The following is a 27,865-nucleotide window of genomic DNA, read 5'->3' as shown; positions in this document are numbered from 1 at the left end:
CATGTCCAGTTGTAACTGGTACTCCACGGCGGACTTTACAAGATGATGCGGACTATGCGTGTTGCGTTGCCCGCAGTCTTACGGCCTTTTGGAGGCCACCAGCAGCTTGTTGCCCGTCGACTGACACTGTCAGCTCAGCAAAGGGTGAGTTGGGAGATCGTATCCGTCCCATGGAGTCGCGAGAAAACTTGGAAGTCTCAACTGACCGTGCACCGGCGTCCCAGATTGTCCCAGATTATGTCAAGATCGTTGAAGTAGGACCAAGGGATGGTCTCCAAAATGAAAAAACAATGATTCCGGCAGAAGTCAAGATTGAGTTTATCGATCGTCTGAGTGCTACTGGACTTCCAGTGATAGAAACGACGTCCTTTGTATCTCCGAAATGGGTTCCACAGATGGCGGACGCCCCAAAAGTGCTGACAGGAATCCAGCGACGCAAAGGTGTAACTTACCCAGTCCTTACACCGAACTTGAAAGGCCTGGAAGCAGCCATTGCAGCAGGAGCCGAAGAGGTGGCCATTTTTGGCGCGGCGTCAGAGTCGTTTAGTCAGAAGAACATTAATTGCTCGATAGACGAGAGTTTGAAGAGATTTGAAGAAGTATGTCAAAAGGCGATCAGGGAGGGACTTCGGGTCCGAGGGTACGTACATCACTAGAATCGTGCTTGTCGTTGTCAAATGAAATGGCTGATATCAGAGTTCAGATACGTCTCCACTGTCCTTGGATGTCCTTACGAGGGTGACATTTCGCCCAAAATGGTAGCTACTGTGGCCAAAAAGCTATATGACATGGGATGCTATGAGATTTCCTTGGGCGACACAATCGGCGTAGGTGCGACATGAAAGTGCCATCAGGGCGGGGAAATGACCACGCACGAATCTCTTGTCCTCATGCGCCGTTCCAGGTACACCCCTTAAGATGGCGAAAATGTTAGAAGCAGTGAAGGATGTAATTCCTGTGGAATGTCTTGCGGTTCATTGTCATGACACTTACGGGCAAGCTGTGGCCAATATTACAATGGCGCTGCAGGTAAGTACCTCTAAAGCAGTAATATTTGTGTAATAGTTATCAACCGCGACTTCTGTAGCATGGCATTCATGTAGTGGACAGCTCTGTGGCTGGACTTGGTATGCATATTAGTTATCGTCGATCGTTGTTGCATCAAGACTAATCTATTCCGATGCAGGCGGATGCCCATACGCAAAAGGTGCGACCGGCAATGTGGCTACAGAAGATGTTCTATACCTTCTCGAGGGCCTCGGTATCAAGACCGGTGTGAGCCTGCCAGAAGTCATCAAAGTTGGGAACTGGATATCGCAAAAGTTGGGCCGAGAGAACGCCTCCCGCGTTGCCAAAGCCATGACACCCAAATTGTAACACAGTAACTAGGCTAGCATCTGAAGACTAGAATTCAAATTAGTTGTCCCTACGGGCACTCCTCAAACGTTAGACGCCCCTCCAGTATTTCTCGTGCTCCGAGGATAGAGAATAAATATTTTTCACATCCTTGCCTCGGCAGGATTGAAATGCACCTCATGCGGTTCCAGTAATTACAGAAGAAAAAATATTAGGTCCAACTTCAACTGTTGTCCATGAAGTCGTCTAGAGTGCGGAGCACTTGTTCCACCCTTCTCATAACATCTCCAGCTGCAGCTCCGTCCGCCACCTGAATGGCTCTCGCGACCGTTATAATGTGCGGTGTCGTCTCAGCGTTCACCCATACCCGTCCATTCATTCCCACCGCCGTCTCGAATTTGAAGGCTTCCGCTAGCCGAAGCAGAATCGGACTTCTTGGATCAAGTAATCTAGCCCGAGTTGATGAGATTGAGTTTTCAAAAGAATCAAAAATTCCCTATACTGACCTTCTTGCCATGCCAAGCGAACAGCGTACCATGAACCCATCTTTGAGCTCACCAAATCCCCCAGCTTTTCCTGTGGCCGGATCTATGCAGTCAAGCTCTGGTTCCATATCCTTGTTCGCTAATGATACTCGTGCATATATTAATGATCCCACCTAGGTAGAGTTCAATCAACGATCGTGCGAAAAGACGGTTTGGGCGACCTCTTTCTGAAAACTTCCACATACCTCCAGATTTGGTCTATTTCGCTTTGTGGCACCCTCAAAGGCTAATACGGGAAGTGACGCCGGGTGGGCAGCCCCAATATCCACTCGATAAAACTCTCCATGTTTGGAGGCAATTATGCCCAATACGGACTCTCCCAAGGCAGGGACATACTACAATGCTGTCAGCTTCCACGCTGGAGTCGTCGAGCGGCATACCAATTACCTACCCTTTTCTGCGTACCCTCAACCCACCATCTATTCTGGCTCCCTTGCTGCAAGATTCCAGCCTTTACTGCCACCAGCTCCCCCTGTTCTTGATGCAATCCTGGTCCCACCCGTACCCGAGCAGGCCCCGTCGAATTCTCAATTTTTATCGGAATGTGATCGCCTGGGATCACAAGAGTTTTTGTTGTCGAGGACGCTGCCTCCTCTCCTGGTGGGAGATCACGGACTTCCAGAGCCTTCTTTCCTTTTTTCGCCATTGTTTCCCTGCTGTTTGCTCAAGTGCAAGGCAATGTTGGGAACTCAAAGGTCTGAGCTTCTTGGAAACTATGGCAACAGTGACTCACACCAGCATTTGGACATGAAATGCATGTCCGAGCGCGCTCTCCGATGGAACTCCATTCCCACCATTGAGCGACATGTTGTCTGCCGCTCCAACGAATATTGCAACCCGAGATGCGCTACTTTCAGAACTGATTGTGCAGGTTACAGGTTTTCAGGTAATCTCGCGATATGCGCAATGGGGTTCGACTTCATTAGAGATTGACGCGATCTTGGTTTTAGGTGGACTCTGAGAGCTTTTTAAAATGTCGCCGGTTGGCCAAGAAACAGATAAAAGTCCACAGATGGCAAACCACCAATGAGCATGAAGTTATTCGTCAATATGGGGGGTATGCAACAGTGGCGATGCCATCACCTCTTGGCTCTCTCAGATACTGACACTGAACATTGCACAGGCTTGTTGAGAAGTTTGCTGTGTACAGCCAAGACACTAAAGCGGACACTCTACGAAAGAGTCTCAATAGTCTACTCAGTTTGCGTCCTAGTTATCACTTTTTGGTAAGCCGTGTTGCGCATTATGTGTCATCAGGTAAACTTTCTAAACTGCCCATGGCTTTGGTAGATTCACGACATGCTTCGTCTTTTCCTCAGTCTTTCTGAAGCTCCCTTGCGCAATATCTACCACCCATGTATCGGATCTATGGATGCTGAAAGCTCCTTAACATGGGAAGATATTACAGCTGAGGAACCATTGACGGGATCACATTGGGAGGACGCAACTGATGAGGTCGACTCGGATGACGGGTATTCAAGCGACGAAAGCACGAAAGTTTGTGATAGTGCAGTTACCTTGGTAGGGTATGGCTGCCGTACAGTAGTCATTGCAGCCATTTAATTCACACCATGGCAATCAGAAAGAACCCGTTGCGGACAGACAACCGCGGCGACAGAAACATCGAAATCCGGATTTGCTGTCGAACCCCAATGAATCGTCACAAAAGGAACTGGAGCGGCGGCAGTATTGGACACGTGAAAAAGGATCTTATTCATTGTTCGCAGAGGGTAGTTGTTTCTTTCTTGCTTTCGTTATGGCGTGCGGGGCCTGGCAATAAGGGGCTAATTTCCCGCCGATAGACATAAGTTTCGATCACCAAGATCCCTGCTCTTTAGGTCTGTGTAAAGCTTTTTGATACCTCTTGATACCTTTTGCTAACGTGTACCCGTAAAGCCCCCAGCCTGGCGTCTCATCAACAGAGGGATCCGCGCTTCTTTTATCGCCCTGCGGCCAGCACAGTCTATACGAAAGAGGTTGACTTCGTACGAGAGTGTCTGTTTCTGCTTTCCGGCTTTGCCACCGCAGTGTTTCGCAGTCGTTCAGATGGTAGCTTTGAGGTAATGATTCTTTAGTTGGTTCTATCCCAGTCGTCCCCAGCTTATGTGTCCATGCTATATTAAAGCCTGTCACGGATGTAACCCTGAAGCATCTGAGTGAAGGTGCTCTCCACGACCTTTTACAATGGTTTGCTGATCGCGGAACTGCGGTGCAACGCGTTCGATCTTTCGCTGAAAGGTGATTTCTTTGCTGGTACGATTCAAGAAAGTGTGACAGCATATCAAGTAACTTTTTGGCTTCTAGTGTATGCCAAAGTGAACAGATAGCCTACCCACTTACCGTGCAGGCATTCGCATCTGGTCTGCTTTCCATCGTACGAGATTTTGACGCAACTATCACGAAAGAGGAAAAACGCTTCCAGGAGTATGCGCGGAAGATGCCAAGTTAGTGCGAACCTTTGCGAGTAACATGCATGGCTATTGCTTAATGTGTCCAAGAATCTGGACAGCAGGAGGTCACGTCTTTGATGGCACTAGGCTCTCGGCTTTCTGGCAAGTTGGACATCTTGGATGATCTCAGCCTGATGCTGGAGGCGCTTGAGATAGAGAAAAATGGTTAAGATCTTCCTCGATTATTTCCATCTCCTTGAACCACGGCTGATCATCAATGTGCTTCTGCTTGCTCATCAGAGCCGTATCGCGACAATGCTACCTGGACGACGCAAATACTTTCCGCACAATGCACCAGTATTAGACATTATGAGCATACCTGTCAGCCCGTGAAAGTCTCGGTGTTCGTGGAACTGTTCCTTCGTACGATGAAACCATATATGGACACCATTCAAAATTGGATGGACACTGGTAAACTTGATGATCCACAAGAAGAATTCTTTGTTGCTAGGTAGGTCGCTAAAATTGGCGTCCCTTTTGTGACCCGCTTCTAAGAGACTGTAGCAGTAATCCCAATGCGACTGGAGATGAATGGCAGTCACGGTACATTCTCCGAGAATCAGTGACTCCCAATTTTCTCACCCACGTGAATGCTGCAATCTATGTGTGTGGGAAAAGCTTGAATGTGATTGAACAGCTCGATGCTTCGCAGGTATGTGTATCAAGCTGCGACGAAAGGCGGAGGACAAGAGTTTTAATGGTGACTACAATTTAGGTGTTCCCCGAACTTTCGCGGAATGGCGAGTCGCTGTACGAGGCGACTGTGGCATCCTTTATCGAAGGCATGGGGATGAATCGCAAAATGAAAAAGAGAAATGAACAACAACCATCTTCTCAGTACCCGTCTAAGAGCACGGGTACTGGGAGCGAAATTGAGCAGATGTTTCCCAAGTGCTTCAGAGCCTTGATTTCCGTTGGCATTGATCAAATGGATGCAGAGGACGCAACTATCGGGGTTCAGTTTGGTAAGCATTACCGTGGCACGTTCATGGATATCTGAGCGGTTTCTAACTCATTTTGCAGAGCAGCAGCATCTTTGGCAATCCATTGACGAGTGTTTCCGCGGCGCCATTCGTCGACATGTTCTTGCTCAAAAGGCCTCTGTCGGACGTCACCTCACGAGTATCCTCTTCCGGAAATGCGAATTGAATGACCATCTGAAATCTCTGCAAGCAGTTTATTTTATGACAGCTGGTGCTGTCATGCATCCTTTCTGTTTGAAACTCTTTGAGAAGGTATTGATGACGCGAAACGGAACACCACGCAGTCATGTTTAATGCTTATGACTTACGGAGGGCAGGTTGAGTCCCGCGAACTATGTTACGAGCCCCATGCACTAAATGCCGCGTTTGCGGAGTGTTTGGCAAGCAATGCTGGAACCGAATTGAACCATCTTGATGCGCGGTGTTTTGATATACGTCTGCTGAATGTGGAAGGCCGTGCGGCCAAATCAAGCAGCAGGGAACTTTTGGACGCCATTAACATACATTATCAGGTATGGACACATAATTCCCATGTCTGGTCAAGGATTCCTCAAGTATATAATTCCCTACGATCAGACTCCGTTCCCCTTAAATATTATCGTGACACCCGCGACTATCGCAATCTACAATCGAATCGCGCGTATCTTGCTGGCGATCAAATATGCACGCCACTGTCTGGACACCGACGATTGGCGTGGTAGAAAGGCTACAGGAACGTCGAACCTACTTTTAGCTAGGCAACGGTCGGCAGTGAAGGCCAGGTTGATGCACTTTGTCGCCAATTTGCATGCATTTTTCCTTAGTGCTGTATGTTTATTTATCTCTCGCGGATTGACCAGCGGTACTAAATCTTTCTATCGCCAGGTTATTCATGCCGAATCTAAAACATTTATGGAGGGAATCAAGTCTGCACAGGGCATGGATGATCTGATCTTGATGCACGATACTTTTGTCTGCGCCGTGCGGGACAGATGTCTCCTGAACGAAAAGGTAGGAAGCCATGTGATTGAGGTGCATTCCCTATCGCGTTCTTAGCAGGATGCTTCGTGATAGGCTTCCAAAATATGGAAACAGATGTCAGCACCTCTCGAGCTTAGCGTTGAGTATGCATCCTTGTGCAAAAAATATGACCCAAGTGCGGACCAAACAAGAAGCAGTGACTACCTGAGAGATGTTGGAGTGCAATCAAATGAGAGAGACAAACAATTTGCAAAAGACCTGAAGCAACTGGCTAGACGAGTGGAAGAATCAGTGAACTTTGTGAAAAAGGCTCTTGAGGGTTTGGCCAGTCATGGAGTGCAACATTGTAAGTCATCCGTGCTCAATGAGCCCGTCGCATCGCAAATACTAATATCATCCTACCACAGTGGAAGCACTGGCGGCTTCTCTGGCTTGAGTCAGTCGACTCTAATTATTTGTTGTAAATAGCTGTAGAATAATGAATGTATATATGGATGTAGCATATTAATTGATGATGTGATACGAAATTGTGAATATTGAAGATACGAAATGCTCAAAACCATAATCTATGTACAGTGACCCTCTATAAGATATCCGAAAACTCCGCAATCGCTGATAAGCCCACATCTGAGCATCGGGTATACGTGGGTCGGTCAGCCTTCCCTTCAATTACGCGGCTTTCTCTGCCTTGCGCACCTTGACTTTCCAACCGATAAATGCTGCCGAGTAAGCTACCGCTCCAGCGGTCCTTTCCACCGCCCAATCCCAAGCGCTATCCACTGTGTCCAGGGCCTGAAGCACGACGCCAGGAAGCGGTAGCGTTTGAGGAAGCGCAACCTCAGTATTTTTCTTTCCTTTGTTGTTCGCAGCCGGAAGGTATGATGCAGGCGACCGAGTTTGCGGTTTCGATTGCGATTTCGATTGTGGGACTTTTGTAACAGGCTTTTCGGCACCGGAGGCCTTGACCAACGCTTTTGAGTTTTGCAAAAGCGGTATCTCCAGCTTACCGATGGCGCTCTGGTTATACCGCACAAAGTTCTAAAGGAAGCGGTCAGTGGGCCAGGCTGGGTGGGAGTGAGTTCAAAGTGCAACAAAGCTTACCATGGACTGCAACAATGCAGCAAGTGTCGGTCCCAACACGGCCAACACAAACAGGAATGCCATGTTCATGGCTTCCTTTGAAGTCTCCACAGCAGTTCTCGCAGGTGGTAACATGGTATGCAAGTCTTAATGTGATGTCCAGCAAAGAAATCGGGATGGAAATGGTTTAAAAAAAGGAAATGAGCAGCAGGTGGGTAAACAAACAATCGGAAGGCGGAAGTAATCAACATCCACGTGGAAGGAGGCGTCATACCCGCAGTACGTAACACGTCAGCAACTCGTGGCTTAGCAGCGCGGCTCACATTGGAATGGGATCGAGGGCGTTTATGCAAGCACTTTGGCCCCGTCGGAGCAATCGGAAAGAAGCCTGGGCTTTATTGCTGCTAGCGTCCGTTGTTTTCCCGCTTGGTGTTGACGTCCATTGCCTCATGATTTCTGCGATGAGTGAGCCATTAAGTCCTACGAGCGCAACAAGTACCACCTTCAGCACATCCCCCGATCAACCAGCGATTCCTCTGGATGTAGGAGATGTTGCTGGTATGGCAGCAGATGCTCTTGCATACATAAGCGTGACATGCTGCTTGATGGTATAACGCTACTTTTGAATGTAGGAGTACATGGTCGAATTCGATTTAAGCACGAGACCGGTGGGCAGACGCGCGATGCTGCTTGGTTGGATAAGGAGAGGGCCCAGCTTCAAGCTTATGAGTATCTTTGTCATATTGGAGAAGCGAAAGAGTATGAGCTGTTTCAACGCAGATCCCCATTTGCCTCCCCGCGGGTTAATTCATCTTGGAATTATTTTCTACAAAAGGTGGATCGAGGCTTGCATCAAATTCCAAATTGCATCTATAGGAGAATTGGAAGAAGAGTTACGAAACGGCATTGTGCTGGCACATTTAGCCAAGTCTTTTCAGCCGGAAGCCGTCAAAAAAATCTTTGAGGACCGCACGCGATTGCAATTCCGACACTCAGACAACATCAACTATCTCTTCGAAGCGATGCGGAAAGTGGGCTTACCAGATGTGAGTGTCCTCCCAATGTCTGGTATACCCTTCATCATTAATATCATACTTACAAATCATGTCTTTAGGTGTTCTTTTTTGAGCTTACTGACTTGTACGATAAAAAGAACATTCCGAAAGTCATCTACTGCATTCACGCACTAAGGTATGTTCGAATGTAACCCTTGTTACCGTTCATGAAACGAGTTTATGACAGCAATTTCTGTCAGTCATCTCCTGTCAAAGCGAGGGCTGGCACCCTCCATGAAAAATCTAGTCGGCCAGCTGACTTTCACTGGTATGCTTTGTGCTCAAAACTCTAGTGGATACACATCAAAAGCTAACGAGATTATCTGACGTAGACGAACAATTGGATGCTACGCAACAGTCTCTTGAGGAAGCCGGTGTATCGATGCCTGCATTTAAAAGCGTTGGTGATGCATTGTCGAAGGAGCTCGCAGAGCCTATACCAGAACCTGTCTTGACTGAGGAGCAGAGTAAGGGAAATGAATTGGATGCAAGCCAGGGCAAGCAATAGCGTGAACTGATCTTGTAAACAGAGCGGCAGATATACTTGGCCGAGCACGTCGATAAAGTTGTGCGATTGCAAGCAGAATTCCGAGCTTACATTGCGCGAAAGAACTATCAACAGTTGCTTACCGATTACCGTGCGCATCAAGCTAAACAGGCGGAAAAAAAGGAGAAGGAATATTTGGCCAATATCATTCGCGCTCAAGCACTCGTTCGAATGCACCTGCAGCGAAAGAAATATCTTGAAAAGCGACGCACATATGCGGAGAATGAAAATTCCATTGCAAGACTTCAAGCGGTATGGAGAGGACGCAAGATGCGAGAGGCATATAAGAACAAGCTTGCAGAAATACACGGAAAAGAGCGCGTCTGGACAAAGGTACGTTTTAAATCATGGCATGTGTGCATTGCGTGAGTTCTGACAATCTCTCAATAGATTCAAGCAAAGTACAAAGGTCGAAAGCAACGGCGGCGCTATTTGGAGCGTACAAACTATTTGAAAGCTCAAGGGGATTCGGTGGCCAAAATTCAATCAATGTGGAGAGCAAAGAGATTCGCAAAAGCTTACCATGCCTTGGGTAAGATAATCCCCCACGTTCTAGTTTCTACTGACGATCAAGCTCATGCGTTCATTCTTGATAGCGCGGTTGGACGACCCAAACGTCAATGTTTTGCGAAACTTCCTGGATCTGCTCGACGACACCGACAATGACTTTGAAGAGGATACTGGTTCGTACCGCTCATGTTTTTGCGTTCTTGATTGCCTTCTCTTCTTACACATGTCAAAAAAGAGGTTGATCGACTACGCCAACTCGTCGTCAAGCGCATCCGGGAGAACATCACTTTGGAAGGAGAGGTTGCGGATCTTGATACGAAAATCTCCCTCCTCGTACGAAATCGCATTTCTCTCGAGGAAGTTATTCACTTCACCTCCAAGAAGATGCGGCAAGCCCTTAATGTTACCAAGTCTCAGGAGAAAGATCTGCAAGGGGCCATTAATCTTCGAGGGAAGGATAAAGAGAGCCGATCCAAGCGCGAACACTATGAAGAACTATTCTATTTACTGCAAACCCAGCCACAGTATCTGGCTAGACTTGTTTTTACCATGAACAAGATGAGCGGTAACACTGCAACAAAGTTCTTGACGAAGGTGGTACTGTCGCTGTACGGTTATGCTCAAGACAGACGGGTGGAATCGCTTCTGTTGAGTTTGTTCCGGGAAGCAATCAAACTTGAGGTGGAGGACATCACCAGCTTGGATGAATTCTGGCGTGCAGATCCCTTCTTTATTAAGCTTGTTGTTGATTACACACGGTATGTGGGCCTTATTCCCGAATAGCCTTACAATACTGCAAGCTTACACGCATCGAAAGGCGTGGAGGAAACGCAGATTATCTCCGAAATTTGGCACAACCTTTTGTCAAATCCATCCTTAACAATCAAGACCTTAACTTGGAGACAGAACCACTTGCGGTTAGTTGCAAACCAATGAATTATTGAAACAAGAAATTACGAACTTATTCTATGGGATCAGATTTACAGAACCTTGATTGCAGCGGAGGAGATCCAAACAGGAAAGAAAAGCCAGCGCCCCTACGACGTGACATCAAAGCAGGCTGCGGAGGATCCCGAAGTGCAGAGAATCCAAGTTCAACGTAAGGAATGATTAGCTAGTGTACCCGTCTCATTATCGAATTAACAGAAAATGATTCTCATTTGCAGACATTGCGAAACTAAAGCAGATTACTGGGGAATTCGTATCGGCTCTATCCCGGTCGACCAAGGACATGCCTTTCGGTCTGCGATATATTGCCAGGCAACTTAAGGAAGCATTACAGGTATTTGGAGATCTCAATGGAAGAGCACAGAATAGGGAACTGAGCTATCTCCGCTTTCAGAAAAGGTTCCCCGGAAACGATGATGAAATCGTACGACTCGTTGGCGGCAATTTCATCTACTACCGTTACATTAGTCCCGCTATCATGTGAGGACCCTTGACTGTCGGCATGTGTAATTTCCTCCAGCGCTTCTAATCAGAAATATGTTTGCAGTCAGCCCGAGCAGTTCGAAGTTATTGACATGTCGGTTGCATCGGCCCTTTCACCTACGCAACGAAAGAATCTGGCTGAGGTATATCTTCTTCATCTGCAGACGGTGGCTATTCTTATCTTCGTATAACCCTAGCATTGCATTATAGATTGCAAAAACCCTCCATCAGATGTCGGTCGGAAAAGGTTTTCCCAATGATGATCCCAACCTGGCGGAGCTGAATCCCTACATTTCTGAAAAGTTTAAGACCTTCATGACCATTTTTAAAGAAGGTAATAGCCAGAACCCATTCGCGACTGTGGTGCATGGAAATAATGTGACTATTGATATTAGCGACGACGGTCGATGCTGAACTGGAGGATGAATACGCTGAAGCAATGAGCGAGTACGCTAGTATGGCACAGAAACAGCGACCGACAGTTAAACTATCCTCTGGAGAAATTTTCCAACTTCACAAAACATTGGTTGAAAATCTGGATGATGTGGTACGTTATCGTAGTCCTGCATGTAATCGCCTATCATTCTCACTGATTGTGTGCATCTAGGCGGATGATGCAAAGGATAATCTACGTTTAGTGCTTGCAGATTTGTCTCCAGTTCCAACGGTTGTTGATGATTCTGGTCCTGAGATTGAACTCCGCCTTCGAAATAGGTTCCCCACCCTTGAAGGTAAAGTAAAAGGATGCCCCGACTGCATTTGTGGACTTTAACTGAATATGGATTGCTGTTTGCCGGTCCACCAGACGAACGCGATGCCCGAGTGAGACTCTTATGGAACGAAGCAAAACGCTACATTATGGCTGTCATTCGAGTACAAACAGGGAAGAATCTCCTTGACATTCTCGAAGCTCCCGTAACCGAGAAGGAAGAGTCTATATTCCAAGAATACTTGGCTTTAGAAGCACAGCAGCTGGACGCCAAAAAAGAATTCCAGTCAAGACAATTGAATCAAAGCAGAGATACTCTGAATGCTTCCGGAAGCATGACGGGGAGCAGTCAAGGTCTTGCGGGAAGTGTTAATAATTTGGCGGGCGCTCGAAACAGTGTCGGCAGCCGTGGTTTATATGCGAGTCAATCGAGCTTACTGAAAGGTGAAGGGGGAAGGTACGGATCACTCCAGTCTAGTTCAAGTCCTGGGCCATGATCTGATTGCGCACTTTGACAAACAGCACGACCTTCTTCAGCCTCAAACGTCGAGCTTTGGAGAACATGGCAAAACTTGAAGCAGAAGGCCAAGTCACAAAATCCAATCAATATCAAGACATGCTCAACTCGATCGCTAAAGACATGCTTACAAAGTCTCGACGAAGATCACGACGCCGGAAAGAATTGCTGTCTTTGCGAAATACACTCAAAAATCTGGAAGAGAAGGCGGTTTACCTGGAAGATCAAAAGAAATCGTATCACGACTACATCAGTGCATGCATGTCACAACTTGGAAACAAGAAACAGTAAGTGCCTTCTGCTTGCCATACGGCATAATACAGTACTCATATATGTATTCATAAAAACAGCAAAGGCAAACGTCCTTTACCATTCACCCGCCAATATGCACACCAGCGGGCTCTGGCAAAATCAGGAAAAGTACCAAAGTTTGGCTCCTTCAAATATACTGCAGCGGAACTACACCGTAAAGGCGTGTTGATATCTCTCGACGACGTCTCTCCAAGCAAATACGGACAAATAACACTCACCATCTCCTCTGACGAGGCCGGTATTTTCAACATTGAGGCCGCGTTTTTCGGTGTCAAAATGCAAGATAAGATGGAGCTACGACTGGAGGATTTGTTGGCCGCTCAATACAATAACGAAACGGTCATAACGTTAATGGAAGGGGCCAAGATCAATCTCAATCTCCTGATTTTCCTGTTGAACAAAAAGTGAGTTCTGGGTTTTATTTTCTTTCCACTATGCATCTCGTTCAGGACTGACTGGTTGCTTTGTTGAAATTTGCAGGTTCTATGTATAAAATAATTCTATATGTCCATTATGATTCCGCATACCGACATAGTCATAGTACATTCCCTAAAATAAGAAGCGCATCATCGTACAGTGATCTTACTCTGGCCTTCTTTTTCAATGTGCAAATGCTGGTTGCATCCTTGGATCAGCCTTGAGCCTAGCGTCTAACTCAATGTAACGCTCGGGTGCGGTTTCTTTATGCTGGAAACGAAACCTCAGTTAAAAGAAAGGTCTATATCAAAGACAAGAAAGATCATACACAACAGATACCTTTGCCAGCCTCTTCTCCAGAATATGTATCTTGAACAGTGCATCATTGCAAAACTTCACATATTCCTCAGTCTCTTCCACAGTCATCGAATCCGCGTTGCGACTGTAAGCCAGTTGACGACGTTGGTACTCTGCGGTGACTTCATCCAATCGACCTTGAATGATGTTGGCCTTCTCTATGAGACGTTCCTTGAATGCTTTCAAACAGGCGTCTTTAACTAAGAGGGCTTCCTCGCGTGTGAGGTGGTTGGGGTTGGGCTGCAGATATGGTGCGGATGAGTGTGAGCCTGCAGGGATTACGTGCTGATGGCACTCACGTAATTAACAAGGAAAGGAGAAAGGTAGTCAATATCTGTCGCCTTCGCTTCCTCTTCTTCCTTATACGTCTCTTTCTTTTCTTCGCTTGGTAGTTTCTACAGATATCACCGTTCATCAATAAAGGGGGAGCAGAGCGGAGAAAAGTGAAAACAAACCGTTTGATTTCGAATGGTATCATAGATGGATATCACCAATGACACATCCTTCTCTTCTGCCTGCCTACTCAGCAATATCTCTTTCACTTCTCGATCAGATGCTTTCACAGCGGCTAAACAAGCTTGCTCAGCTCTGAGAAGCTCTAGCAGCTCAGCAAGAAGATATTGCTTTTTGGGCGGCTTCACATAGGGATTCACCTGATTTGTGCATGAAAGGATGTGAACATGAAGAGGTCCATCAATTAACATGGCGACCTCCATAGCTACCTCAAAGCTTACAGTCATTTCAAGAAAGTTGTTTTTCTGCTCCGCGGTTGGCTTGTGAAATTCTCGAGTGGAGGGGATGATCTTTCCCTCTTCGAAATGGTATATGACCCCTATCTGGATAATGATTGAGTCTCTCAATGCGTCTAGGGAATGTGAAGATCGGTATGGGTACCTTGTCATCTTTGAGAAAATATGTCCTCTTCGCCGCATCTTTGTGGGATGGCACATCTGTGTAAACAAATGGATTTGTAAAGTTAATACTCCGATACGTTGAAAACGGGGTGGGAGATTCGCCGTACCTGGATTCCGATCAAACTTCTCAGCCATTTTGATTATGGATCCGCGTTCAATCTGTTCTTCGTCCTGCAATAATCAGTCCATGTAGCAGTTAATGCTGGGAAGTTCACTTGTGAAGACCTAGAATCACGAACCGGCTCGCCATCGAATGTTACACTTCGATACACAAGACGGTCTTCTCGTTCAGTAAAGTGTTCGAGAATCTATCGTAAAGTGTTGGCCATCAATATGGTTTGGATGCAGAGCAAGCAACTCAAAGAATCAACCTTGCTGCTTTCGTCAACGCGCTTGACCAAACCATCCGACCGTGCGCTTGGATAAAAATGCATCTCCTTTGTGCGATCATCAATTATGATATGTTCCTTGAGACCGTGTGGGCGCCCAGGATCAAAGAATTCATGAATTTTGCCGTCATATGGTACTCGGATCCGTTGCCGGAGTTTGTCTCTGTAGAATGCCAGCGTACCCAGTGAGATTAGCCCCGAAATGAAGAAACACCTCATCGTTTCGCACCGTCGGTTACGGAACTCTTCATGGATCTCTCCATTGAAACCTCTGCTCTCATCCGCAAAGAAAGTTGTTCGAGATACCATTCCGTCAGTTCTAAAGTACTCTGCAAAGACTTCCTAATGTTGCGCATAACACAAGCGGATTAGCCTAGTATCTCGTAGCTGCAGGTGGAATTCCGGCAAAGGTAGCTCACATGTCTAGCGTTCTTGTACAAAACGGTCTTGGCACCCAACGGACACCGAGACTCAAAGTCTTCCTTTGAAACAGATAGTTTTTCCACCCAGGACGGCGGCAAATCCAAAATTTCCACATCTCCATTCTCATTTTCTTCGTCGTCTGATACATTGTCAGCTGCTTTATCATCGTCGTCATTTTGGGGGTCAACTCCCCCTGGTTGCGTGTTGTCTAAAAGGACAAACTCCCACTTTGCATTGTCACCCAGATCGAATGAAATGCCCTGTAATGCCCAATAAGTTTGGGTAAGAATGGTTATGCAAGGCAGTGACGACAATCACTAACCTTGAGACCATCGTAACAAACTTGCATGTTGACCCAGTAGTTGACCGAACTGAAAACACTCTCCACACCGAGATAATTTTCGTTTTCCGTAGAGTAGATTCTTCCCGTTGACGGCTCTACAAGTGGCCAAGGTTAGTTTTCATAGCTGGATCGGACTGTATAGCCGTACGGTGGTACCTATGAAGAAGCTCTCTGCAACCTCTCGCTTGCCAGGCAGGACCAGTACCCAGGCATGGACACGCAAGCCCTTAAGCTCATCATCATCTTCCTCCATCATCTTGCAGAGGCCACATGAAGATGAGCCATCGGTTTTGCGTGGCTTAAAGAGTAAACAAGTCTTACCGCACGCGCCTCGGCTTCCCTCTTTCGCCTCGCTTCAGCTTCTTGCTCTTCTTTGGTCCGCCTTTTCTCTTCTTGTTTGACGAGAAACTGGCTCCTTAACTGTCTAGGTGGCTTAACTTTATATTTGCCCTGGGATGTGCCTTTGTCCCGATCTCCGCTTCCGGTATCTGCATCAGCAGCCTTTCCCACAGCATCTGATTGCCCAAAGGGAGGTAAAATCCCAACCGTGCTACTCTCGACCATACTCTCGTCCATCAACGTGATCCTTCTAGTTGAGTACCCGGAAACAACGTAGGCATCATATCCGACTCCACGAAGCAATGAAGCTAGAAGGATAGAGTAGTCGAACGAGTTACCTTGCTGGAGACGTAGTGTGTAGCTAGGTCCGGGTAACGTTTGTGGCTAAGAGAACAGTTAATTGCCGAGATGCCATGTTTTCCAAAGTGAATGATCTTACCAATTCGTGCGGGGGATCTAGCGGTTTGTATGAGAGAAACTCAGCAACGAAGCGGGCGCAACCACGGTAGTCATAGAGCTCTCTATAAGGAAGCTTGGTCGGTCGCAGGGTGGTGCACACAAATTTCTAGAGAACCATATGTTGGTTTCAATGTTTCGTTGAAGATGGCAATCGTACTCCATTTATAATGATGCTTACCTTTATACCAAAGTGGTTTGGTGGGCAAAGCAGCAACTCCTTCCTTCCCGGAAATAGCTGTGTATACTGCCGATTGAAATTCGCTACAAATTCCAAAACTAGCTGTTCCTTCTTCGAGGTCGTGTAGTACGATGTCGGAACTTTGTCTTTGTCCAGCAACTCCTTTTCAAGCAATTGCCATCTCTGCCGCTGTTGTTCTTGGAACTGCCGTTCATGTTGATCGTATAATTCCGTGGGTTTGGTCTCTTGATCAAGTGATTCGGAAGATATTTGATGGAGCTTATTTTGAAGGCTATCCAGACTTCCTTCATCTTGCACGTTAGGTATGGTTTCTTTTGTGGCGAGAGCCCCTTCGGCATTTTCGTCTATGGAGGTCCGGGATAGACGGGAGGAAGGTGGCCGCCCAGGTTCGCCAACTTGACTCGCGGCACGGGACCGATAAGAGTTTGGTGTCGCAGGGGCCGATGGAGAAGCCATCCTAGACTGTCGATCTTCTCCTGCCAGCATGGCTTCCGTTCCACAGCTGGAAAACGGGTCGTAGGAAATTGGCCTGCGAGGATATCTGATCTGAGCTCAAAAGGCCAAGCCACGTCAGGACTACGTAAGCTGGGATTCAACCCGATAGGAGACTAAGTGCTATTTTGAAACTTTCTTCAACTGAACATTATCCTTATGCGCAAGTATGTTTTGCACATAGTTATCCTTTCCGTGCTATCAAAATCTTACCCAGCTGCGTCTATGCGTTATCCACTTACTAGCCGATCAATTCTTTTAACCTTGTTTGAAGCACCATGAACCGTCTAGGATGCGGATAAGTACTCTTGCTGCTTCTTGCTTCAGGCGAACTTTACCAACTTGACGGTTTCGTACCAAGCTTTATATGTAACCAAAAACGCAGAAATAAGAAATTGAGAATGTGACCAGCTGGAGGAGGGCAGAACTTGATTCTGTTGACTGTTAAGTCTATACATTCGTTTGTGCATTGGAACGTGAAAGTTATAAGTTCCCGTGAGCGCCTTTGAGCTTTTTCGACACCGGTCGCCGTGCAAGGCATCTCCTAGTTTTACATCTGTTGACGAAACGTTTACCAAGGCTGGCGGTTTCTGGAAAGATTATCATGTCTCTTGGCACACTGTATGTAACGGGATGGACATGATGCTAGAGGATTACAGGAAAGGACAGTGCCAGTGACAATTTTGTGACTATGCAAGTGGCACAACCGCGAATCCGAATTGGCTAGTAAGTGAGGAACCAACCTGTCGGGGACTGCAAGGACACCAGAGACTACTTGGGATTTTGGTTCCCAATATTCCAAAGTTAGATCTCGAATCTCGAGCTTAATACCATTTTGTTCGGAAAGCTTTTTTCGAGATAGCGCAAGAGATTCAACAGAGTTATATCCAGTTAACGTTCGCCTGCCTCAGCAGATAATGCGAGGTTTTCTAAAAGCTCTATCAACTCTACATCGTCAAAGCTCGTGTCCAATGAATCATATTCATCATCAGGATGGATATGTTCACCTTCACAGTGGTCTGTTATTCCACGCCCCAGTGGAGTATCATTCGTCCGAGCAGCATAATCCGGCTGCTCCCGCTTGAGACCATTATCATCATCAGACAAATCGTCGAGCACCAAATCCTTAAACAGTTCCTCAACGCCGGTGTCATATTCATCATCACGATCAGCATCCTCACATTCAGAGTGGTTTGTTTTTTCATTCCCGAGGTTATTATCATGAGTCTGAGCAGCGGGCGCAGCAGGATCTGATTTGATAACATAGTCCTCATCTGACCAGTCGTCGAGTGCCAAATCCTGGAAGAGGTCCTCAATGTTATCTCCCAATCCTCCATCCAGCGGAGATTCGTCATTTCGAGTATGATGGGATATATGGGTAACGGAAGGACTCTTGGCCACTGCTGGCGTTCCAGCCTCGGCGGACGCGTCCAAAAATTCAGTCAAAGAAATTTCCTCGAATAGAAACTGAGCACCTTCATCCATCCAAAATCCACCTTGGGCAGGACTATTGCACTGAGCAAGAGGGATAAGTTCCCACGATTCAGTTTCTTCAAGGTCGACAGCGGGTGAAGGCACCACATGTTCATCCTTCTTGACCTTGTAAAAGTCCCTACTGTTCAGGATTGATACTACTGTCGACTTTAGCCCGAGCATTGGCTTGACATTGCTAATGATTGTATCTGGCCGTAACTCTACTTTCTCCACAGTGGAAGAACCTTTTAACTCTTTGACTAAGCTTTCCACACTGTCTGCTCTCTGTAGCACTTGCTCTACCATTTCGGAGGTTTGGCAACTTTGGACTGTATATCGGGATGGTATGGACGCCCATAACCGTGAGCCACAGAGCACATGGTGTAGAGCAGAGAGAACAAGCTGCGGTGGCACTGCGGTTGGTGCTTGGAGATATGTCTCAAAGGATGAAGCAGAAAGGCCGAAAATCGGATCGAGGCCAGCTCCAAAAATGGTCACTGTTCACATTCTTAATGTTCTATTCTGGTAATTCAGTGTGTATGAAAGTACTCACGTTTTCTTACGGCCCCATTCGGGCAAGAAGCTAGAAGCTGTAGTCTATATCTCCTCGGCGCATCACGAGCGGCGTACACTGCGTGACAGCGCGGGCAGACAACAGAACCTGGCTGGTATTCAGAGTCAAGTTTTACAAGACAATGCTTACACGAAGGGAATGTAAATGAATTCGCTTGGAGAATGCGAAGTGGTGTGAGCGTGGTGATAAAAGGCATAAACTGGTCATTTCCTAATGGCTTTCGCCTTGCCAACTTTTTGCAGCATCGTACTCCACGCGTCTGGACATTCGGACTGCTTACGTAATGCGCATGTCCGATATTGGCGAGCAGATCAGGGAGATCTGTGTCGACATCTCCCATAACACAAAATGTGCATGCATGTTTCTGCCAATGACGTTAACATTCAACAAGCATGCAGCTCACATGCGTTACGATTCTCAGCATCGTCCATCCAATATACACACACACAAGAAAGGGTGTCCTCAAGATCTTGCCAACATCTCATTCCCTCCATTGCTCAGTCCCCCAAACACGTTTGAACTTTGCATTTGTCATCATCATCATCATCATCATCTGTTCATGGCCATTTGTCATTTTGCCCTTTGTCATGATCATGAGATCCCCGTCCAGCCTTTAAGCCCCCAAGGCCTTCTCCAACACGCCCTGCTCGGAATAACAAACTGCCAAAACTCCATCTCCACGCGTCACGAGACTTTCCATTTTTAGATGCGCGTGACCTGCCAGACATGTGAAGGTGGAGTCACGTAATTTAAGGTTACTAAATATAGGCATATGAAACTTGGAAACCGCCGGAAACCTTCGGCTTTTTTAACCAGTTGGTGGGAGTATAAAGGGCAGGCCCATCCACGCCAATCCCCTCCGACTTGATCATTTCCCTCATCTGATCAACTATCTCTTTAATCACACATACAATCATGTCTGCCTCTCGCCGTATTGACAACATTGCTGGCCACCTTACGGTCACTGGAGCTGGTATGGCATTCCCACATCATTCACAATTTGTGTTGTCAACGAAAACTGATCTGATTTGTGATATGCAGCCAAAGCTCCCAAGAGCCCCGACGATGTTGTCATTGTCTCTGCTCTCCGTACGCCTCTTACCAAGGGTGGAAAGGGTGGTTTCAAGGAAACTCACCCAGAGTACATTCTGGCCGCTAGTTTGAAGAGCATTATTGAAAAGACGGGTATCGACCCCAAGATTGTCCAGGATATTCAGGTCGGAAATGTCCTCATGCCCGGCGCTGGTGTCACCACCTCCCGTATGGCTGCCTTGTACGCTGGCTTCCCCGAGACGGCCGCTCTCTCTGCTGTCAACCGTCAGTGCTCCAGTGGTTTGACAACATGCGCCAACATTGCCGCTGCCATCAAGGCTGGTTACATTGACGTTGGTATCGGTGCCGGTGTTGAGTCCATGACCATGTACTACGGTCCTGGCGCTATGCCCACCGACCTTGACTCTTCCATTCTCGAATACGGCCCAGCTGCTGATGTTTTGATTCCCATGGGTCAGACATCTGAGAACGTTGCTGCAGAGTTCAAGATTTCCCGTGATGTTCAGGATAAGTTTGCCCTCCGCTCCCACAACTTGGCCGCCAAGGCTCAAAAGGAAGGTCTCTTTGACGAGGAAATTGTTCCCGTCAAGCTTGCCGATGGTTCCATTGTCAGCAAGGATGACGGTATCCGTGCGACCACTGCCGAGTCTCTTGCCAAGCTTCGCCCCGCTTTCGGCAAGAACGGCTCTACTACAGCCGGTAACGCGTCCCAGATCACTGATGGTGCCGCATCTGTCCTTATGATGCGCCGTAGCGTCGCCGAGAAACTCGGTCTCAAGCCCCTTGCCCGCTGGGTTGGTTTCTCTGTTGTCGGTGTCCCACCAAGAATTATGGGTATTGGCCCAGAAAAGGCCATTCCCGAGGTGCTGCGCCAGGTCGGTCTCAAGATCGAGGATGTTGACATTTACGAGATCAACGAGGCCTTTGCCTCCCAAGCTGTCTACTGTGTGGACCGATTGGGTATTCCAATTGAGAAGGTGAATCCCAAGGGTGGTGCCATTGCTTTTGGACACCCAATGGGTGCCACTGGTGCCCGTCAAGTTGCCACTCTCCTTCCCGAGCTTCGTCGTCAGAAGAAGCGCTTTGGTGTGATTTCAATGTGTGTTGGTATCGGTATGGGAGCTGCAGCTGTCATTGAGAACGAAGTCTTGTAAAAAATTTAGGAAACCACTTTTCATATTATATTTCTCGAGTAGATTTTAAACTTTTATCATGGCCCATTGTGGAATATCAAATATAAACAGTTTTGTAAGCATGAGTCATACTACCATTTATGGTAAATTGCAAAGTCGCCTTCTGGAAGGTTTTTGAAAGGTTTGGTGGGAAGCACGTTTGGACTCAGTTGGTTGATTTGCAGTCCATTACCATTGACTGTTTTTTGAGATTTCTTCTAGACCGACGGAGCACTTGCGACCAGCGTATTCCGTTTATATTGTGCCTTTTCGGCGTTCATACGTCTTCTTTGCGTCATTTGCAATACAAAAAAACACACACACACATATCCCATTGCTTGCAACCAATGTCAAACAAGGTGGATCGCGACTCCTTCCGTGTATTTCGCACACGAGACGGAAGGTACCTAGCGGAAAGTCCTCATATTTTGAAAAATGCCAAAGCGGGAGAGGAGATTACGGACATGCTGGTTGTGATGCAAGATGGCGTTAGTGTGCAAGGTGAGCCTGAGCCGACGCATAGAATGGTCATTTTTTTGTACTAACAAGAAACGTTCCCAACCGGATGATAGACAAGAAACGGGCATTGCCAGTGGCATCCGATGGAATCACATCCTCTTTGGAAGTTTGTGGTGTCATTGGCGTTATTGAATTGGTCTATGGTGAGTGTCATATTTGCAACGGCACTTGCCCACGTTAGGCGCAGCAGCACTGTCAAGTGATTAATTATCATGTTGTTGCTACCAGCACAATACCTCGTTGTCGCTACTGCACGAACCTTGGCTGCTACATTGCAATCTCACAAGATTTGGAGGATCACTGCGGCCAGTCTTTTGCCTATTGGGACTGGAAATGACAATCAGTTGATTAGGCAAAAGAAGGTTGATGAGACGACTCTGGCAAAGGTTTGTTGTTGTGTAGCATGGATTTAAAGAGATGACATCCTGCTGACATCTTGTCACTTTTGATCTGCCAGTACACTCTGGACCAAGAGCTCCTCCAATCCATCAACCAGATCGCAAACTCTGGACATTTGTACTACTCTACGACTTACGACATTACGCACTCTGTCCAACATAACTATCTGAAAAGTTCTGGAAAGGCACAAAAGACCGTCATCGATGATCGATACTTTTTCACAAAGCATCTCGCAGGACCTCTTTTGAAGGCTGGACAGGCTGCCGAACCTTGGGTTTTGAACGTCATCTGTGGATTTGCTGGCACAATCGACATGAATGTTAAGCTTCCCGTGGAACTTGAGCACAACGAGGAGGTCGTTCGACCGTACAAGTTGACCCTCATTTCCCGATTAAATCGCCGCCGTGTCGGTACCCGCTACGTTCGTCGAGGTCTCGACTTTGATGGAAACACAGCGAACAATGTGGAGATGGAGCAAATTGTCTATCACGAAGACTTTCACAGCTACAAAGGTCTTTCCACGTACATTCAGGTTCGCGGTTCCGTTCCCTCCATTTGGGGACAGGAGCTTGACTTGAGATACCGCCCGGAATTGCTTATTGCCGACATTAACAAGCCCAAAGTATGGACATCCATCAAGAAGCACTATGACGATCTCAGACACCAGTACATTGGCGAAAAGGCGGTGAAGGAAGGAGGCGCTGACATTGGCAAGGTCGTTTGTGTCAACTTGTTGGATGTGACTGGATTCGAGGGACGGTTGACCAAAGTGTATGAGGAAACCGTTAGGCGGTTTGCCGATGAAAAGGTTTCGTATGAAGAGTTCCCGATCAACAAGTGGTGCAAGAACAGAAATTTCCGAAATATGGAGATTTTGATGGATCGTGTTCGGGACAGACTTGTCAACAGCGGGTGGTTTATTGCGGAAGGCGAGGTGGGCGACCTGCACGTCACCAAACTTCAAACCGGTCTGGCGCGTGTGTCGTGCCTGGACAGTTTGGACCGTACCAACCTCACCTGCAGTATCTTTGCTCGCTACATGCTTCCATACCAAGTCCAGTCCATCACCGCAGAACTACCTGCTGTCGAGTCTGGTATCAATGGCGTGATTGCCAGTGATATGCGCGACCCTGTCGCCTTGATGCGCAAGTCCTTGGAACCGTTTGCAAAGCCTTTTACAAACCTCTGGGCCGATTCGGGTGATGCCATTTCCCTTCTTTATGCCGGTACCGGTGCATTGAAGGCTGATGTGACGCGAACGGGAAAGAAGACGTTGACAGGTAGCTTGACGGATGGTATCAACTCATTGACACGATACTACCTGAATAATGTAAGTTTGAAGAATACGCTAATGATCCGTATTTACACGGGAGTTGACACGGCTCTTGCATTAGTTTGTTGACGGGCGACGACAAGACGCTTATGATCTGTGGACTGGTAAAGCTGTTCCTGAGCAAATCAATAAACTCGTCGAAACAGAAGGTGTCAAACGCGCTCAGCGCGTTTCCAAGCCATACATTGCAAAGGGCCAAGGTGTCCTGGGTCGCATCATTCCAGGTTTTGTAATCGACCAAGTCGAACCGCTACTCCAGACTGCCACCGAGTACGCCCGTGCAACAGTCAAAGGATCCGACACGGACGTGCATGCCCGTTGGAGGTCGGCCCACATTGATGCTCAAGGGAACCCGCGAAGCTTCTTTGGGCTTATCCTCTCCACCGTGAAATTATATGCACCTGGACAAATCTCTGGTGTGCTAGAGTTTCTGGTGGCGCTGGTGGTCTTCTTTTATTTGATTGTTCTTGCGAGAGTTTTCCATATTCAAGGACAATTGGTTGTCAATCGACCCAAGTTGAGCGTAGAGTACAGGAATATTTATGAATTGTTGGATTGAATCTCTTGTGTTTAGTTTTGGGTGGTGGGGTAGAAAAAAAAAACATCTTGTGCTGCCTCATAGTATAGTTTTATGCCTTGATATGTGTTTTAGTTTGTATGGTTTGTTATCTAGAGGGATGATACCTCATTTGATACTATCCAAATATAACCTACTCGAAAGTTTTTATACTTGACGCTCTGCAATGCATGTCAAGAGAATGGGCGTCCTCTGTTTATGGTACGCGTTCTGCTCTAGATCTTAGCCGGTTTGCCAATTCGCGAATATGCTGGGGCCCTGTTCTGCAGCATCCTCCAATAACCCTTGCGCCCGCCTCCGCCCATTTGACTGCTAGGTCTGCATACCATCCAGGATCACCTCTCTCCCCCCGTTTAATCCACCGTTTCTTCTCTCCGTCCCATTCTTCGCCACTATTGGCGTAACAAATGATCGTCAACCCTTTTGCAATATGAGCAACAATTTTAACAAGTGTTTCACAAGCAACTGGATCTGTGCAGTTGATGCCAACCGCCACAATGGACGGGACATCCAATAGAGCCGCCACACAATCCGTGAGGTTCTCTCCGTGGCAGACTTCACCCTTCATATCCCCTCTACAGCTAAAAGTGACCCACGCAGGCGTTTGAGAGAGAAGTGGATCAGTCTTGCATGCGTGCGCTATGGCTTGGGCTTCCATGAGACAAGGGACCGTCTCGAAAGCGAGTATGTCAATACCCGGTTGATTGACAAGTATTCTAGCCTTTTGGCTATGGAAACTTGATATCACGTCTACCGTTACATGTGGAGGATATGACCCTGTATACTCGCTTCCATCTGCCAAATACGCGCCATAACTGCCGAGCGAAGCGGCAATGATGAGTGGTTTGATACGTGGATGAGGAAGGCTGGCGAGATACTCTTTTCGAGCATCCACTGCAAGTTGAATGGATCGTTGCATGAGATAAATTGATTCGGTTGGTGTTAGACCAAGTTTACGAAGGCCCTCCTCGGATGCTTGATAGCTGCTTGTGGTTGCGACATCTGATTGTCGATCAAAAGTGCCATGTTGCTCCCGTCAGAGCGTTGCAAAAATACAAATACACACCAGCACCGGCTTCAAAATAGCGCATGTGAACTTCTTTGATAGCATCCGGGTCTTCTTGGAGAATCCTTTTCTTTGCAGAAACAGATTGGGTGAATCTTGTCTACCGATGGAGCAAATGTGGCTTTCAGGTTTCCAACCTCGCACTCCATAGAGGTCCACTGAGATCTTTGCCAAAGACTGTCTCGAGCTCAGTTGCCAGTCCACCATCTAGCACGACAACTTGATCCCCAAAGACGTCAAAAGGGTTAACGACAGCCATCTTGCCAAAAAAACAAAATGACAAGATGAAAGAAATCGTTTCGAAAGAAACAAAACCGATTGCTTATGTAATGCATGAGTCACCAATGACAAACATCTTGTATCACATGATGGATGGCGATCTTTTAAAAACGAGATTTGACTTGCAAAAGGCTTTCTTGACATTGTCGTTGCGTTTTCGTTTCCCGAATTTTGGTTTCGTCCAGCGGTTTTACATGTTAGTCTCGTCCTGCTGGGTCACACACCACGAGTCGGAAAAGGTGGAGCTGGATTACTTGTCGGACCAGGTGAGTTGAGCACGGTTGAGTTGACTTGAAGCGGACGGGGATGCTGAACGACATGTCTTTGGTTTGCAGCTTTGGAAAACTTGCAATTTGTAGAAAACTATTGCTGTCATCTATTACACACTTTAATTTTCAAAACATGCCCGTCTACACTCGTACCATTTTTGGCCGCGTGGCCACACCCAGCGTAATGCCAGTTATCCGCCACCGTTGCATGTCGAGTGCCGCTACGGCAAACGTCGCCAAAGACCCATCTCCTGCCGTCAGTTTCAAGGGCGTGAAGAACCTCTTGACGCTGCGAGATTTCTCTACTCCCCAAATTCTTCAACTCATTCGTCGCTCCCTTGAACTGAAACAACAGCTCACCGCCGAACGAAAAGGGGCGAATATCGAGCTCGCACAGCCCCTTGCTGGAAAGACGCTTGGTATGATCTTTACAAAACGAAGCACCCGGACGCGTGTGTCTGCTGAGACCGGTTGGGCGTATTTTGGTGGGCACCCCATGTTTTTGGGTAAAGAGGACATTCAGATTGGTGGTGGAGAGCCTCTGAAGGATACTGCCGTCGTTGTCAGTAGTATGGTTGATGCGTTGTTGGCGCGTGTGGGTGCTCATGAGGAGATTGAGGTGAGGCGTCCTTTCATGAAACACTTCAAGCTCGCGCTGTGTGCTGATGGCCGGTATCACTTCAGATTATTGCAGAGAACTCGACGGTGCCGGTTATTAATGCCCTTACGGCAAAGTACCATCCTTTGCAAGGGCTTGCCGATGTCATGACCTTGTACGAGACAAGCTTCAAAGATCCTTTGACCACTGTCGATCGTTTTGGACTTCCACTTCCGTTGCTACCGCCTATGAAAATTGCCTGGGTTGGTGATGCCAACAACATTATCAATTCGTTGCTCGTGACGCTCCCGCGTTTGGGTCCTGTCCACCTATCTGTCGCCACCCCCAAGGGCTACAATTGTGATCCTGATGTTGTGAACTTTGCCATTGGCGAAGCTACCGGGGGCGACCAGAACGGAACTGTTGAATTTGTGAAAGATCCCCGTGCGGCAGTGAAGGATTCAGACATTATCATCACGGATACCTGGGTGTCCATGGGACAAGAGTCGGAGAAAGCCAAGAGGCTTCAAGACTTTGCTGGTTATCAGGTACTGCTTTCACTTCTCGACAATCCCTATTATACAAGGGATTCTTACTTTGATTGCAATTAGATCACGGAGAAAATGGCCAAAGAAGGAGGTGCGAAGCCAGACTGGAAGTTTATGCATTGCCTGCCACGTAAACAGGAAGAGGTGGACGACGAGGTGTTTTACAACCCTAAGCGCTCGATTGTCTTTCAAGAGGCCGAGAACCGAAAGTATACCGTGATGGCTGTGTACGAGATGCTCATGTTATGGGCCAAGCAATAGCGCGTAGAATGCGACAATAAGGTTATCAGGCTGGATAATAAAACTTTAATATTGACAACCCTTCCGTTCCAGCTTTTCTGCTTAATACGACATCCGATCTAAGGTTATATGTAGTAGACATGTATTCCATTATCTCTTGTGGTTTGTTTTCTCTTATTGTAACGAGGTAAAAGATTCCATTCTTTGACAGCATCCTCTGGATGGATTGCAAAGGTATTAGTTTGAAAATAGAAAGTATTGGACAACTGAAGGGACTTGCACTCACCGGAATTAAGCGCAAAACCCGGTCGACAACCTCTCTTCCGTCCTTCCCTCCCGCCCACGCTGCCTCGATACCAGTACTCCCTACCTCTTCACTCTCCGTCACCACATACGGCGGGTTAAACAATAAAATATCAATTCCATTTTCCATTCTTGGAAATAGAGGAAATGCCAAATCTGTTCTTATGGCATCTACTGAGGTGCGATTGCTGAGAGCTGTGGCGGCAGTCGCCTTGCAAGCCTGTGGATTTATGTCGGTTGTGAGGGAAAGCAGGGGAATGCCGTGCGAGGTGAGGAGGGTTTGAAGGAAAGTTGTTATAATGCCCGTTCCGCATCTGTAAGAGCAGTGACGAATAAGACGCATGGCATATACTCTAATGGCAATCCACCATTACAGACCCAATCTCGAGGGAGACCACCGGAGATCGCGATATGATAAAGTTGACATCGGCTTCCAAGGCATCAAGAAAAAGAAATGTGTCCTCTGCCGGTTCGTAAACGTGTTGATAGTCGGCTGGCTTTAGGTGGGAGAGGGTGGGTGTAGGATGCATGTTCAGCATAAATGAGAGCAAGCGAGATCGTTGCAAGTCGAAGGATGAGGAGAGACTTGCTCACGTGAACGATCGACTTGAGCTGAATACGTAAGCCATCACGTGCCTTGTCGTTCTGCTTGTTGGCTGCGTCCAGCTGCTTTTG

The 27,865-nt window shown here is 47.2% G+C and overlaps 12 protein-coding genes across 13 annotated transcripts; 6 read left to right on the top strand and 6 right to left on the bottom strand.

Annotated features, from left to right (window-relative positions):
- The first annotated feature begins 24 nt into the window (after positions 1-24).
- SPPG_04276 (uncharacterized protein) lies at positions 25-1,540 on the top strand. Its single transcript, XM_016752519.1, has 6 exons — positions 25-144; positions 225-640; positions 704-831; positions 905-1,029; positions 1,088-1,127; positions 1,187-1,540. The coding sequence occupies exons 1-6, from the start codon at positions 43-45 to the stop codon at positions 1,375-1,377; spliced, it is 1,002 nt and encodes a 333-aa protein (XP_016609225.1). The 5' UTR covers positions 25-42; the 3' UTR covers positions 1,378-1,540.
- On the bottom strand, positions 1,458-2,560 carry SPPG_04275 (exosome non-catalytic core subunit RRP40). Its single transcript, XM_016752518.1, has 4 exons — positions 2,293-2,560; positions 2,087-2,236; positions 1,863-2,014; positions 1,458-1,805 (listed from the first exon to the last, which is right to left on the bottom strand). Exons 1-4 carry the CDS (start codon positions 2,545-2,547, stop codon positions 1,580-1,582), a joined length of 783 nt encoding a protein of 260 aa, XP_016609224.1. The 5' UTR covers positions 2,548-2,560; the 3' UTR covers positions 1,458-1,579.
- Positions 2,561-2,628: 68 nt separating this feature from the next.
- Positions 2,629-6,854, top strand: SPPG_04274. 2 transcript variants are annotated; one of them, XM_016752516.1, is made up of 19 exons: positions 2,629-2,787; positions 2,852-2,958; positions 3,025-3,127; positions 3,192-3,422; positions 3,484-3,631; positions 3,704-3,739; positions 3,798-3,961; positions 4,027-4,139; positions 4,206-4,345; positions 4,400-4,516; positions 4,592-4,802; positions 4,859-5,003; positions 5,067-5,316; positions 5,375-5,586; positions 5,652-5,846; positions 5,911-6,141; positions 6,199-6,324; positions 6,388-6,640; positions 6,702-6,854. In XM_016752516.1, exons 1-19 carry the CDS (start codon positions 2,707-2,709, stop codon positions 6,728-6,730), a joined length of 2,892 nt encoding a protein of 963 aa, XP_016609222.1. In that variant the 5' UTR covers positions 2,629-2,706; the 3' UTR covers positions 6,731-6,854. The 2 variants fall into 2 exon arrangements, with proteins under 2 accessions (XP_016609222.1, XP_016609223.1); XM_016752517.1 differs by having other exon boundaries at positions 4,856-5,003.
- Positions 6,791-7,575, bottom strand: SPPG_04273 (uncharacterized protein). Its single transcript, XM_016752515.1, has 2 exons — positions 7,396-7,575; positions 6,791-7,332 (listed from the first exon to the last, which is right to left on the bottom strand). Exons 1-2 carry the CDS (start codon positions 7,507-7,509, stop codon positions 6,964-6,966), a joined length of 483 nt encoding a protein of 160 aa, XP_016609221.1. The 5' UTR covers positions 7,510-7,575; the 3' UTR covers positions 6,791-6,963.
- A 229-nt stretch (positions 7,576-7,804) lies between these two features.
- Positions 7,805-13,035, top strand: SPPG_04272 (uncharacterized protein). The gene is made up of 22 exons (XM_016752514.1): positions 7,805-7,932; positions 8,007-8,133; positions 8,210-8,420; positions 8,489-8,565; positions 8,630-8,697; positions 8,762-8,896; positions 8,960-9,309; positions 9,367-9,508; positions 9,573-9,659; positions 9,722-10,244; positions 10,304-10,403; positions 10,465-10,585; positions 10,653-10,768; positions 10,829-10,914; positions 10,982-11,060; positions 11,128-11,251; positions 11,313-11,464; positions 11,525-11,648; positions 11,723-12,083; positions 12,149-12,430; positions 12,494-12,859; positions 12,936-13,035. Exons 1-22 carry the CDS (start codon positions 7,824-7,826, stop codon positions 12,946-12,948), a joined length of 3,753 nt encoding a protein of 1,250 aa, XP_016609220.1. The 5' UTR covers positions 7,805-7,823; the 3' UTR covers positions 12,949-13,035.
- Positions 12,881-16,829, bottom strand: SPPG_04271 (uncharacterized protein). The gene is made up of 16 exons (XM_016752513.1): positions 16,275-16,829; positions 16,077-16,202; positions 15,620-16,021; positions 15,455-15,554; positions 15,278-15,393; positions 14,952-15,215; positions 14,762-14,874; positions 14,515-14,695; positions 14,383-14,451; positions 14,251-14,314; positions 14,124-14,179; positions 13,952-14,065; positions 13,685-13,882; positions 13,529-13,624; positions 13,212-13,469; positions 12,881-13,142 (listed from the first exon to the last, which is right to left on the bottom strand). The coding sequence occupies exons 1-16, from the start codon at positions 16,779-16,781 to the stop codon at positions 13,056-13,058; spliced, it is 2,751 nt and encodes a 916-aa protein (XP_016609219.1). The 5' UTR covers positions 16,782-16,829; the 3' UTR covers positions 12,881-13,055.
- A 754-nt stretch (positions 16,830-17,583) lies between these two features.
- Positions 17,584-19,057, bottom strand: SPPG_04270 (uncharacterized protein). Its single transcript, XM_016752512.1, has 2 exons — positions 18,814-19,057; positions 17,584-18,757 (listed from the first exon to the last, which is right to left on the bottom strand). Exons 1-2 carry the CDS (start codon positions 19,028-19,030, stop codon positions 17,679-17,681), a joined length of 1,296 nt encoding a protein of 431 aa, XP_016609218.1. The 5' UTR covers positions 19,031-19,057; the 3' UTR covers positions 17,584-17,678.
- A 692-nt stretch (positions 19,058-19,749) lies between these two features.
- SPPG_04269 (acetyl-CoA C-acetyltransferase) lies at positions 19,750-21,041 on the top strand (the record flags this gene model as incomplete). The annotated part of the gene is made up of 2 exons (XM_016752511.1): positions 19,750-19,807; positions 19,876-21,041. The coding sequence occupies 2 exons, from the start codon at positions 19,750-19,752 to the stop codon at positions 21,039-21,041; spliced, it is 1,224 nt and encodes a 407-aa protein (XP_016609217.1).
- Positions 21,042-21,160: 119 nt separating this feature from the next.
- Positions 21,161-23,869, top strand: SPPG_04268 (uncharacterized protein; the record flags this gene model as incomplete). The annotated part of the gene is made up of 5 exons (XM_016752510.1): positions 21,161-21,560; positions 21,632-21,721; positions 21,807-21,964; positions 22,036-23,307; positions 23,372-23,869. The coding sequence occupies 5 exons, from the start codon at positions 21,161-21,163 to the stop codon at positions 23,867-23,869; spliced, it is 2,418 nt and encodes an 805-aa protein (XP_016609216.1).
- Positions 23,870-23,942: 73 nt separating this feature from the next.
- SPPG_04267 (uncharacterized protein) lies at positions 23,943-25,226 on the bottom strand. Its single transcript, XM_016752509.1, has 2 exons — positions 25,091-25,226; positions 23,943-25,018 (listed from the first exon to the last, which is right to left on the bottom strand). The coding sequence occupies exon 2, from the start codon at positions 24,804-24,806 to the stop codon at positions 24,084-24,086; it is 723 nt and encodes a 240-aa protein (XP_016609215.1). The 5' UTR covers positions 24,807-25,018; positions 25,091-25,226; the 3' UTR covers positions 23,943-24,083.
- Positions 25,227-25,363: 137 nt separating this feature from the next.
- On the top strand, positions 25,364-27,100 carry SPPG_04266 (ornithine carbamoyltransferase). Its single transcript, XM_016752508.1, has 4 exons — positions 25,364-25,498; positions 25,568-26,120; positions 26,186-26,647; positions 26,711-27,100. Exons 2-4 carry the CDS (start codon positions 25,635-25,637, stop codon positions 26,906-26,908), a joined length of 1,146 nt encoding a protein of 381 aa, XP_016609214.1. The 5' UTR covers positions 25,364-25,498; positions 25,568-25,634; the 3' UTR covers positions 26,909-27,100.
- On the bottom strand, positions 26,934-27,764 carry SPPG_04265 (S-adenosylmethionine-dependent methyltransferase; the record flags this gene model as incomplete). The annotated part of the gene is made up of 3 exons (XM_016752507.1): positions 27,569-27,764; positions 27,174-27,504; positions 26,934-27,104 (listed from the first exon to the last, which is right to left on the bottom strand). Exons 1-3 carry the CDS (start codon positions 27,727-27,729, stop codon positions 26,934-26,936), a joined length of 663 nt encoding a protein of 220 aa, XP_016609213.1. The 5' UTR covers positions 27,730-27,764.
- Between the last annotated feature and the right edge of the window lie 101 nt (positions 27,765-27,865).

Source organism: Spizellomyces punctatus (genome assembly GCF_000182565.1).
Source record: "Spizellomyces punctatus DAOM BR117 chromosome Unknown supercont1.6, whole genome shotgun sequence".
Classification (NCBI taxonomy): domain Eukaryota; kingdom Fungi; phylum Chytridiomycota; class Chytridiomycetes; order Spizellomycetales; family Spizellomycetaceae; genus Spizellomyces; species Spizellomyces punctatus.
Note: the sequence above shows the minus strand (reverse complement) of the source record. Positions and strands in the feature narration are given on the sequence as shown.